This window comes from Silurus meridionalis, chromosome 6 (assembly GCF_014805685.1).
Source record: "Silurus meridionalis isolate SWU-2019-XX chromosome 6, ASM1480568v1, whole genome shotgun sequence".
Classification (NCBI taxonomy): Eukaryota; Metazoa; Chordata; class Actinopteri; order Siluriformes; family Siluridae; genus Silurus; species Silurus meridionalis.
Window position 1 is genome coordinate 23,663,441 of NC_060889.1, and position 13,504 is coordinate 23,676,944.

General features: G+C 34.4%; 1 protein-coding gene across 2 annotated transcripts in view; it reads right to left on the minus strand.

The window, feature by feature from the left end:
- LOC124387230 (butyrophilin subfamily 1 member A1-like) overlaps positions 1–12,606 on the minus strand; it is a 65,966-nt gene extending 53,360 nt beyond the window's left edge. For both annotated transcript variants that reach the window (XM_046851449.1, XM_046851451.1), the window contains exons 1-6: positions 12,514–12,606; positions 12,129–12,185; positions 10,736–11,086; positions 8,894–9,172; positions 8,546–8,647; positions 5,997–6,023 (exon numbers count right to left, since the gene is read on the minus strand). In XM_046851449.1, the coding sequence (XP_046707405.1) occupies positions 5,997–6,023; positions 8,546–8,647; positions 8,894–9,172; positions 10,736–11,086; positions 12,129–12,185; positions 12,514–12,517 (820 nt within the window). In that variant the 5' untranslated portion in view covers positions 12,518–12,606. The remainder of the gene's footprint in view (positions 1–5,996; positions 6,024–8,545; positions 8,648–8,893; positions 9,173–10,735; positions 11,087–12,128; positions 12,186–12,513) is intronic.
- Between the last annotated feature and the right edge of the window lie 898 nt (positions 12,607–13,504).

Consider the following 13,504-nt stretch of genomic DNA (forward strand, 5'->3'; position numbering starts at 1 on the left):
GAGGGCCAGAGCAACAAAGGACCTTGCTGAAGCAAAAAACACCCAAACAGGCAACAAACCCTTTAAGAAGGGTGAATACACAGATGTGGTTCTGGACATTATTGGAGGCGAGAACTGTAAAGCTCTGCACAGGATTCAAGGTGTTGTAGGGGATGGTGAGCCTATGATTGTAGAGGAAAGTGAGCCAGTTCCTCCTAATGCAGAGGAAACATTTATTCTGGATCTCAGCCCTATTATTGAAATACAACCTGGATCCTCACTGGTAGAGCCAGCAGCAAAGAAAAGAGGCCTGAAGCGTCCTTTGCCGAATAATAATGATAATGTGTTGGGTTATGTTCTCATCAGTTATGTTATATTATGTTGCTTAATAATATTATGATTTTTTCTATTATGTTAGATTATGATACTGACTGTTGTATACCAAAAAAAAAAAAAAAAAAAAAAAAAAATGTGCGAGTTCATTGTGCGCATGTGTGAATTGACGGGACTTTTATTTTGACAAAATATATAGAAGAGAGAAAAAATATAACCTGTTTTGCTGTTCCCTCTGCACTGATGTTATGCCAATGCATTGAGATGTAAATGGAAAATAAAACAATACTAAGTAATTATATTTGTAGTAATCTTTAATGGACGACAACAACATATTGCACATAGGCATGATGGAGAGAAATGAAACCTTAACAGGTTATGGGCCCAGGCGCGCCAATGCTAACGTTACAGGAGGAAGATGGCAGAGGTTAGTTTTTGACGGAGACGAAAATAACTACGAACTATGGGAAGTAAAATTTCTTGGTCATTTGAGATTAATGGGTTTAAAAGAAACAATACTGTCTACAGGGGATATAGAAGAGGAAAAGAATGAGGAGTGCTATGCTGAACTAATCCAGTTTCTCGACGATAAAAGCTTGTCACTGGTGATGCGAGAGGCGACTGATGATGGCAGGAAAGCTCTGGTAATACTTCGAAGTCACTACGCCAGTCAGGGTAAGCCGAGAATTATCGCCCTATACACTGAACTAACTTCGTTAAAGAAGGAATCTGATGAGACGATAACAGACTACATTATTCGAGCTGAGAAAGCGGTGACTTCCCTAAGAAACGCAAAAGAAGTAATAAGTGACGGACTGATAATAGCTATGATCCTAAAAGGCCTGCCAGATTCCTACAAACCTTTCGCTATCCATACTACACAGAGTAGTGAAGAATTGACTTTCACCCAGTTCAAAAGCAAACTAAGAAGCTATGAAGAGACAGAAAAATTTGATGATAAACCCAAAACTGACAATGTGATGAAAGTAAACATAGCATCCGTAACCTGCTATGCATGTGGAAACCGCGGTCATGTTGCACGTGATTGCCGCCAAAAAGGCGTACCTAAGTGGTGCAGCTACCATAGAAGCTCAACTCACAGTGATGAGACATGTCGCCGGAGAAAAGACGGGCACAAAGACGGGCACAAAGACGAAGCGAAACTGGAAAAATGGACTAATGGTAGACTGTGGAGCAACATCCCACATCTTAACAGAGAAGAACAATTTCACGAAATTTGATGAGAGTTTCGACCCAAAGTCACACTACATGGAGCTGGCGAATGGGGCCAGGATGAACAACGTGGCATTAAAGCCGGGCGACGCAGAGGTGTTACTGCTGGATGTGGAAGGGAAATGCGTCAGGATTACTCTAAAGAAGGCCTTGTTCATACCATCATATCCACAGAGCATCATCTCTGTTCAAGCTGCTACAACAGATGGTGCCAAGGTGATCTTCCAGGATGGACAGAATGAACTGATAAGCAAGGATGGAGCTGTGTTCCGCATAAAAGAGCATGAGAGACTGTACTATCTGAAAACGGTAAATGACAACAAACACTGTGTTGATACATCAGTTACTGATATGATGTCCAGGGACAAAGTGAATCTAACTTGTGATGTTAAAACATGGCATGAGATCATGGGACATTGTAATGTTAGTGATGTGTTAAAATTACCTGAAATGGTAGAGGGTATGAAAATCACAGGTAACACCAAACTAGAATGTAACGTTTGTGTTGAAGGAAAGTTCATCAACAGCAGAAATAGGAAAACTGACACAAAAGCTGGCGAGGCCCTAGAATTAGTACACACTGACTTAGCAGGTCCCATTGAACCAATTTCTCAAGATGGACATAAGTATGCAATTACATTTACAGATGATTTTTCAGGGGCAATATCTGTTTACTTCCTTAAGAACAAGAGTGACGCTACTCTAGCGACAGAGAAGTTCCTTGCAGACTGTGCACCATACGGTAGAGTCAAATGCATAAGATCAGACAATGGTACAGAATACACAGGCAATGCATTTCAGTCACTTTTACGAGAAAAGGGTATAAGACATGATACGTCATCCCCGTACTCTCCTCATCAAAATGGTACAGCTGAGAGACAATGGCGAACCATCTTTGAAATGGGAAGGTGTCTATTAATAGAGAAGGGATTACCAAAGGTTCTGTGGCCTTATGCTGTCCAAACTGCTACTCATATCCTAAACAGATGCTATAACGACAGAATTAAGAATACTCCATATTTCATGTTGACAGGAAGAAAGCCAGACCTTTCTAAAATGTGGGGTATAGTAAAAATAGCCCAGCTTATCTGGTATACAATCCACAGACAGGAAATGTGTCAAAACATAGATTGGTGAAATTCATTAGGAAGAGCAGTGTTGAACAACAGACACAAACAGATGAAGATTACTTAGAAATCCAAAGCTACAGAGACAGGACACAGGATAGTGAGAACAGCGGCGATGCCCCACAAAGTAAGGAAAGCACAGAGAACCAGCTCCTAGATGAGAAAATTGAGAGTGTAGATACAGACAACACAGAGGTGTCAGAACATAATGGAACTATGGAAAAGTAGACACAGAAAACAATACAGGTCCAACAGACACGGCTAGTCAAAAACATTACCACTCGACAAGAGAAAAGAGAGCCCCAAAGTATTTACAGGATTACTTGACAGACTTTAATGACGATGCAACCAATGTGAATGTCGATTATTGTTTCAGAGCAGTGTGTGGAGTTCCCCAAACCTATAAAGAAGCCCTTATATCACCTGATGCTCCCGGATGGGAACGTGCTATGAAGGAAGAGATGGACTCACTTAAAGAAAATGACACATTTGAATTGACAACTCTACCTGAGGGCAGAAAGACAGTAGGGGGAAGATGGGTATATGCCCTTAAAGAAAATGCAGAAAGGAGAAAAATCTTCAAGGCTAGGTATGTTGCAAAAGGATACAACCAAACTGAAGGCATAGACTACCATGAGACATTTGCTCCTACAGCAAATCTCACCTCTGTACGGGCATTAATGCAGATAGCCGCTCAGAATGATTTTTTTGTTCATCAGATGGATGTCAAAACAGCATATCTGCATGCTCCAATAGAGGAAGACATATACTTAGAACAACCAGAGGGTTTTGAAGAAACATCCAACATAGAAGACAAGTTAGTATACAAGTTAAAAAAATCTCTGTATGGTTTAAAACAGTCTGGAAGGAACTGGTACAAATTATTAAATGATCATCTTGAACAAAACAACTTTGAAAGAAATCAGTCTGATCACTGTGTGTATAGAAAGCAGATCGAAAATGAGACAATCACAGTGATCATCTGGGTAGATGATTTGATAATTACAGCAAGCAGTGAAGATCAGCTCAACAATTTTAAAGAAAAAATGAAGTCCAAATTTAACATGAAGGATCTGGGAAGATATCTTATTTTTGGGGATTCAGTTTGAGCAAAAAAGGGGAGAAATTAAAATGAATCAGAAAAGGTACATTCTCAAAATGCTTGAAAGGTTTGGAATGTCAAACTGTAAACCAAAAGCTACCCCAAGTGAATTAAATGTGGAATGTGATAAGAATAAGGGAGAAAACAACCATGAGATTGAGAACCCCAAAGAATACCGTGAACTTGTTGGAAGCTTGATCTATGCAATGACCTGTACCAGACCAGACATTAGCTGGATAGTCAGTAAACTGTCACAAACCCTTGCAAAACCTAAAACACATGACTTAGTAGCTGCTAAACATGTCCTGAGATACCTAAAAAGTACAGCTGACTACGAGCTTTGTTTCCAGAAAACAGACAAGACTTTAAGTCTAATAGCATTCAGTGATTCTAACTGGGCATCTTCTGAAGAAGATAGGCGTAGCACTTCAGGATACTGTTTCAGCCTGACAGAACAAGGCCCTGTTATTTCATGGAAGTCTAAGAAACAGCCAACAGTGGCACTGTCGACCTGCGAAGCTGAATACATTGGTCTAGCAAACACTACTCAGGAAAGCATGTACTTAACTCAACTGCTTAATGGCATGGACAGTAGTGTTTACACTTGCACCACGATATATGGTGATAATCAGGGGGCCATTGCACTGAGTAGAAATCCAGTGAATAGATCTAGATCTAAACACATTGATGTGAAATATCACTTTATCCGTGATGCTGTCAGTGAAAGAAAAATACAAATTGTGTACTGCCCAACAGAAGACATGGTGGCAGACGTTTTGACAAAATCTGTATCAAAAATTAAAATTCTAAAGTTCAAATGTTTTCTGTTTGGAAACTAAATATTTGTGATGTCATTATACATGGCTTAAGATGATGAGAACAAGTGGGGGTGTTGGGTTATGTTCTCATCAGTTATGTTATATTATGTTGCTTAATAATATTATGATTTTTTCTATTATGTTAGATTATGATACTGACTGTTGTATACCAAAAAAAAAAAAAAAAAAAAAATGTGCGAGTTCATTGTGCGCATGTGTGAATTGACGGGACTTTTATTTTGACAAAATATATAGAAGAGAGAAAAAATATAACCTGTTTTGCTGTTCCCTCTGCACTGATGTTATGCCAATGCATTGAGATGTAAATGGAAAATAAAACAATACTAAGTAATTATATTTGTAGTAATCTTTAATGGACGACAACAACATATTGCACATAGGCATGATGGAGAGAAATGAAACCTTAACATAATGCCTATGAATTACTTCTAAAACAAAAGACTGAAAGAGCAGAAGCACAGATACTCCTGGCAGAGGAACAAATCAAGCTGACCAAACTGCAGCAAACCAAGCAAAACTTCAGATCCGCCTACTAAAAGCAGAGCTTAGAAATGCTGGTCTCTCCTCCTCAGATGAAAAAGAACCCTGAACATTCTTTATTTTGTTAACTATTGGACATTTAGCTATTTTATTTTTGTAAGACATTTTCAAAATATCCACAATGTATTTGTTAATGTATATTTGTTTTTTATTTTTTGTGACTCAGATGAGGAGTCATAAAAGAAATTATGAATGGATGTGGATGTTTTCGTTATTTTTGTGTTTTGTCTCAAAATAAAAAACTCTTACAGTGACCCCATGTTGGCTCTTCTACCTGTTCTTTACATAGCTGGTAGCCCACGTTGTGATATGTTGTCCCATTTAGAGCACAGGTAATCCAGATTTGGTAATCTTGAAAACTGTGTATCTGGATCAGGGTGATCCAGTCCAATGTTGCTTTGAAAAACCGGTATATAAGTAAGACGGATTACCTGATCCTGGATAGGAAAAAATGGGATTTCCAAATGCGAATAATTTTGATCCAGATTAAACTTTTTAACAACTGGCCCCTCATGCCATAAAAATCCTTCCTGTTTACTTTCTGTTGTCCAAAACTGCACACATGACCTGAGCTGCCCATAAATGTTTATAAAAAAAAATAAAAAAATACTATGTTACTATTCATTTAAATAAGCATAAAAAGTCATTTTCTACCCTCTGCCCCGATACCTTCTTGTGAACATTCACAATGTTAAATTGTGTTTCTAAGTGAAAGAGACCCAAACAGTCTTGAAAGCTCCCAGTTCTCTTTGTGATTACAGTTGATCAGATTGAGATCGTCTGTTAAGTTTATTTCAATAAATTAGTCAGTGTGTTTTAAAAGCCAAAAAAATTCAGTCTTACCTGCTTTTTGCTTCTGCTTTTGAAGCTCTGAGAATAAAACAGATAAAGTATTTTAATCAAATAACCTGCAGTATACTCATCATATTTCTCTCTGTACAGTATGTCATATGTGTGTCATGTTGGGATGGGTCTCTTTTGTCTCGTCCTCCATGACTTTTACATGTGTTGCTCCGACAGGCTACATTCCTGCACAGGATATTGCTTTTGTCTTGTCATGTCTATCTTTTGCTGTGTATATTGATTTATTGTATGTCCTGCTGTTGATCTTTTTTGTGCTCCTGTGTGTTTGATTGTTTGGATAAATAACTAAATCAAGCAAAGTGTGTTGCCATGGTAACACACAGACTTACATTTAGCCCAAAATAAAAGTGCAATAAAAGTTTAAGTGTAATAGACTATTGATACAATTGTAAATTATGTACTGAATACAGATACACGGAATGATACAAACAGTGAAATTTCTCAATGCAATTCTAATAAATGTCAGCTCTCCTGCAACACGGCTTGTCTAAACAAATTAATGGACTGTAAATAACTGCAGAATAAGTGTTAATGTTACACTATTCATTCCTGCTTAGTTCCTGCACAGTTAACCATTAAATATGAAACAGTAATGCACAATGATATCTTGAAACACTATGACTTTAAATAGAATTCTAGTTTTAGCTAATTTTATGTAGGAATTCTGTAATTAAATGTTACCTAAAAAATAACACAATAGATATAATGAAGTTATATGAAATTAATAAACCTTCAATGGATTATGTTATATTACCATACTTTCTGGAGTACATTATTCTGCTTAAACCACAGTAGGTGAAAATGATTATTGCATCCAAATTAAGTAATGAAAAATATCTTTCTCTCTTACACACACACACACACACACACACACACACACACACACACACACACAGTACATTTGACAGCACAAATCTGTCAATTTACAGAGAACACAGAGGAAACTGGAGGTATCACCACAACTGAGAATGTTTAGAATCAAGACACGTTCTATAAACGTAAAAGAAAAAAAAATCTAACAAAAAACTTAATCACAATAAAAATTATAAAAATGACACAACAGCTCATGGAGAGCTTGGGTAATATTTTGGGATTTACTACTAAGTGGCTAATAATATAAATATAAATTTTATGTAGTCAATTATTATAAAGCTGTAACTGTGCTAAAATCTGCATATTTATTGTTCCCTGGTTCCATGCTACTGACACACCAGATACACAACTTACTGCCTCACCTGTCAGAGTCACTGATTACAGTGAGATTAAAGTGAAGCTCCTTCACTAACAGACTTCTTATATACAGTAACCACAGTCTCTGCTCTCTGAAGCCTTGCTGGAATTCTCTGTAAATGTAGCTGGTTAATTTTTGGATCTCCACTATGATCTTGGACTGTTCTGTTGTTTTGTGTTTACCCTTCAGATTATTCATTATATTATTATTATTTTAAATATCATATTTTCTTGATATTTTGTTAATAAAATTTCCCATCTGCATATCTTTAATAAATCTGCAGCACTGTATTGAGCAGCTACACTGTAACTGCTGTGCTGAGAAGTGACCATGTGAAGGATAAGCAGCAGTGCAGCATGTAGTGATGACTGAAGGAAAACACACAGTTCTCTACTCACAGTTCTTCCAGCTCCTGCTGAATGTAAGCTTTAGTTCACTAGTACAATTGAATATCAGCTCATTGAAAAACAAATATTGTGCCTGCTTTTGCTTGTTGTTGTTGAACACCGTGGTCATTTCTGATTTTAGTTTTTTCAGATGAGGTAGTATGGGCTTGAATATGTTTAAATTATTCATATTATATCAGACACATTATTAGCATTATAATTATTATATATATATATATATATATATATATATATATATATATATATATATATATATATATATATATATAAAATTTGTATGTATTTTTTTTTTAATGATCTGTCTATAATCATCAATACATCAGCTTAACCTAAAAAGATTAGAAAATAAATATTAGAATGCTTACATTTGGTAAACCATCACTATCAATGTACTGATTTGTAAAATGTTGCAGAATTAATTAAATTTAAAGATCAACACAACTGATGGTGATTAAATAAAAAAAAAAAATATTACTTTAAGATTTAACTACCATAGTTTTTTTCTAGTTAAATAAGCTCTAAATATATTAAAAGATAGAGGTCACAGTTTGGGACACAACTGAATTTCAATCTCTTAAAAAGAGCACAATTGAAATCCTGTGGACTACTGACTAAAGCATAAGTTCTTTATCCTGGTCCTAGAGACCTCATTATCCTACACATTCATGGTTTCTCTGCTCTAAAACCCAATACCGGATATCTTATAGTCAGTTGATTAAAAGCTCCTTCTAAGTTAAATTGAGTGTGTTAGAGTAGACAAAAAACACTAAAATGTACAGGACAGAAGATCTCTAGGACTAAATTTTGTAAACGCTGGGCAACTGCTTTGGTATTAACTTTAGTATAATTTGGGTTACAGATGTTATGCAGACAATTCTTTTAAATATTACCTTTCTTGTAACAGATAACTGCAGTTATAATCGATCCGACAGCAATAAGACATGATGAAACTGAAATGCCGACAATCCACTTCCAAACATCAAAGACTTTATCTAAAATAAAATCAAGTTCACAGTGTTATGTATTTATAAAAATCTGTACAAGATCTATTTCATAACTTCACAACATATATTGTTTCTACCTATGGAATAAAATAAAAATATTGCAGTAATGCATTAGAATGGAAAGGTTCTGATGCAAAACTACTGTGTATCCATCATGCACATTTTATCATTAATAACCCTAACTGTAATGATTACAGCAGAATAATTACAGTGTTTTTAAACATAAACACTTACTATTAATGATGATCTCTGTCTCCATCATGTGATGAATTTGTTGAAGTCTGCAGTAAAATCTGTTGGAGTCGCTATAATCATGAACAGTGATGCTGCTTTTCACACTGAAGCCCTCAGTGTCTCTGTGTATCTGTGTGTCTTCAGCAGGCAGAGTGTCTCCTTCTCTGTTCAGCCACAGAATCTCAGGTTCAGGGTTCCAGCCTCTGGACTCACACACTAAATGAATCCCTCCTGAGTTATCATAATTCTCCATCATGATCACCGGCTGGCTTCCCTGAGCTATAACCATGGAACAAAAAGCATTGTTTTAAATAAAGTGAAATCATATTAAACATTTAAACCCAACATTATAAAAGAAAGCCATGTGAAATTCCCAATAGAGGTTAGTATTTCCTGCTCATTTTCAGTTTAATGATGTAGGTTGTTCTTTACATGCTAAAAAATATATAATTTGTTATGATGCACAATATTTATAAATAATAATAATAATATTTGAAAGGTAAATCTGTGCAGTTGCATCATATATAGCAAAAGTCCATGTTTAACACATGTAGATGAAGAGTGAACATCATCTTAGAAGTACCCTACCACCCTCGGTGCTTCAAGGAACGAACAGGTCCAGCGAGCTCTCTCTTTGGTCTCCATCTGGCATCGTTGTGGTCCAGGATATCTCTCCACCCCAAGATACATCTCAGGGGACTGCCCTGGCTCTAGGCATACCGGAGGTCACTTTCTGGCAGCTTGGAAAGCTCTTCCAGGTGTGTCTCAGTGGGTCCTGCACACTGTAGAGCATGGCTACTCGATTCAGTTTGAGTCTCCTTCATCCCTTTTTTATGGGGTTCTTTCCACCCTTGTGGGAAGCCAGCAGGCTCTGGTCATGAAACAGGAAGTAAAAACACTCCTGGGGAAGGAGGCCATCGATGTGGACCCTTCATCAGAACGAAAGTCCGGGGTTCTACAGCTGGTCCTTCATAGTTCCCAAAAAGGACGGAGGGTTGCGTCCTATCTTAGATCTACATCATCTGAACTGCTCTTTCATGAGAATCAGGTTCAAAATGCTGACCCTCAAGCAGGTCGTGCTTTAAGTCAAATCCGATGACTGGTTTGTCACGGTAGATGTAAAGGATGCGTACTTTCATGTATCCATCCTACCTTCTCACAGGAAGTTCCTGAGGTTTACTTTCAGGGCCGAAGCTTACCATTAGAGGGACTTCCCTTTAGACCTTTCACCCTGTACATTCACAAAATGTGTGGATGCGGCTCTGGTTCCCTGAGGTTTCATCCAGTTTTTGTTAGCTTTCTGTTCTTGGCTAACAGAAGTTTAACCCGGATGTGCTCTTCTGCTTTTGTAGCCCATCTGACTGAAAGTTCAACTTTTGCATTCTGATAGGCTTTTGTGCTCACCACAGTTGTACAGAGTGATTATTTGAGTTATTGTATCCTTTCTGTAAACTCAAAACAGTCTGGCCATTTTCTGTTGACCTTTCTCATGAAAAAGGTATTTGCAGAACTGTCACTCATTGGATTTTGTTTATCGAACCACTCTGAGTAAACTAGAGACTTTTGTATGTGAAAATCGAATGCGATAAACAGTTATAAAAATTCTCAAACCAGCAAATTATTGTCTCATTATAAAATGACATGAATGTGAAGGTAAATCTAGGTAAACTCTAACTGTAAAGCCTGTTCAAAAGCTACAGATTTAAAGTGTATTATTAATAATATATATATATATATATATATATATATATATATATATATATATATATATATATATATATATATATATGTATGTATCATAAACTTTAACGTATACAGCTTCCATTCAGAAATGGTTCTTACCCTCAACAATAACATTCACAGTGATGTCATCAGATTGTGATTTGTCCTCAATGAAACACTTATATTCTCCTTCATCAGAGACTCTGAGGGCTGAGAGTTTGAGTGAAGCGTTGCCTTTCTGTAGCTCCTCTTTAAACAGTGATGTTCTTTTCCTGTATGACGGAGCCTGATTTTCATTTCTGTCTTCATGATCCATATAGAGATGCACTAATGAGTCCTCTACATTCAGTCTGAACCACTCCACTCTCATGTCCACAACACTGGTGTTGAATTTGATAAAACAGGGCAGAATCAGATCTTCACCAGCTACAACAACAAGAGGAGCTGCTGGACCAACCACCTGTAATTTCTCTGTGTTGTGTTAAAAAATGAACAAATACATATGAATATTTTTATATGTAACAATACAGATATTTCTTTATTCTGCACCTAATTTTGAACATGGGATCATGTCATAATTTAAGTAGTGGTTTCTTGTCCTAATAATTTTTTAATAATAGTTAGCAGCAAGTACATTGATCAAGACTATAACAATTAGGGCTGTCAGAACAAATTCATATAATATTTATAAACTGATTCTGTAAGCCAAAATTCACCACTGGTATTGTGTCTATATTGTAAATAATACTAATACTACAACTACAACAATGCTAATAATAATAACGCTAATAATAATTAATAACATTATTATTATTATTATTAGTAGTAGTAGTAGTAGTAGTAGTAGTAGTAGTAGTAGTAGTAATCAGTGTATTAATACATTTATAATTAATCAATTAATAAATCATTAATAAGTAATTAATTAAGTGCTGGTGGGTCAATAGTGTTCCTTTGTACCTAAAAAGTTTTAATTAAAACATTTTCAATGTTTTCAACATTTTTATTCTCCACAATGCTCACAAGTTTAATATAACTTTCTTTTCTTACAGTATGTATTGATTGATTTGGGCACAGATTTGTGGAATGGTACCAACAGGCTCATCTTTTCTTTTATTGTTAAACATTTGTTGCTTTCTTTTTGTACCAACACAACTGCTACAACTGCAGTTCTTTTTTGCTGTTTATAATGCATTACATGCATTATATTTATAAGGTACTCACACAGATAAAGTGTGATAAGTAAAACAATAAAAAAAGAAAAATAATTATTTTACCTTAAAATCGATGAAAATTTTATGTTAGGCCTTGGATTTGATGCTTGCAAATATATATATCTTTTTTTTTCCGTGTTGTATGAATAACATGTAACAATCCAAAACATTAATAGGGAAAAAACTGGAGGTAAAATAAATGGTAAAAAGTTTTTAATCTAAATAGCTATCAAACACACACACACACACACACACACACACACACACACACACACACACACACACACACACAGTTTTCATACCTGATTGAAATTCCATTAGGCTGTGTAAAATGTAAAGAATCGCATACAAAAAGAGCCCTGAAAGACAGTTAATCATCAGTGCATCACTTTTATAAAATAAGGAGTTTTATATATATATATATATATATATATATATATATATATATATATATATATATATATATATATATATATATATAACAATGCTAATAATAATAACGCTAATAATAATTAATTTAATATATTAATTAATTTATATATTATATTTATATATTTATATATATATTAATTTAATTAATTTAATATATAATATAATAATAATATTAATATATATATATATATATATATATATATATATATATATATATATATATATATATATATATATATAAGTCCAAATACTCACTCATGTTAATAGTTTATATTTTCCTTAAAACAACAAAAGATAATGCCTACGTCTGTAAGTCCATACTTTCAGTTTGGTTTGCTTTCATTTTTTTTTTAACTAGTTGGAACCGGTTCTTTAAACACACCCTTTTCTATTGAAGCTTCTATTTTTTACTTGATCTTTTTCGTGTATCTGTTTTTTCCTGGGTTTTTTTATTATTATCAATTTTACTATTTTCGTTTGGGGAGACTTTAACATTTAAAATCACTACATTTCAAAATCAAATATCGTTTTATTCCACTACATTTTGTGGAAACCATTTGTTCCTTTTTATTTATGAGTGGACAAAAATTTTATTATTACTATTAATTGTGTCATTTTAATAGTGTGTCGAGTGAAGTTTCGAGAGTGTGTCGAACTTTTAAGTCATCGAGGAGGATAGTGTGAAGTGTGAAAGATTATGATAGAGGGTACTAACAGTTCTAGTTGTACACTGTAAAAAATATCTGTTAAATTAACTGTTAATTTTTGTACAGCAAAAAAACTATTAAACTGATAAATTCACAAAAATATTTTGTGAAATACTCAATCAAACAAAACAGTAAATTTTACAGGAAGTACGCATTAAAATATATTTTTTTTGGGTAAAATGTACAGCTCATGTAAATTAAATAGAAAAAAAAATATGTACTCCAGAAAGCAGTAAAATGCAGTTAAAATTACAGAATATAAATACTAAAAGTATTACATTTTACAAATGCATGTTATCTTTACAGATAAAAAAATAAAATGACTAGGCAATAATAATTTAGTTTAGGCTTTTAAAAAAAAAAAATATATATATATATATATATATATATATATATATATATATATATATATATATATATATATATATATATATATATGAACTAGTGGTGTATTGAATACATTTTATATTTGTCTTCCAAATAATTATGCATCATTTGTTTCATCAGTCTTTCATTTCTTATATTCAATTGTAAATAAT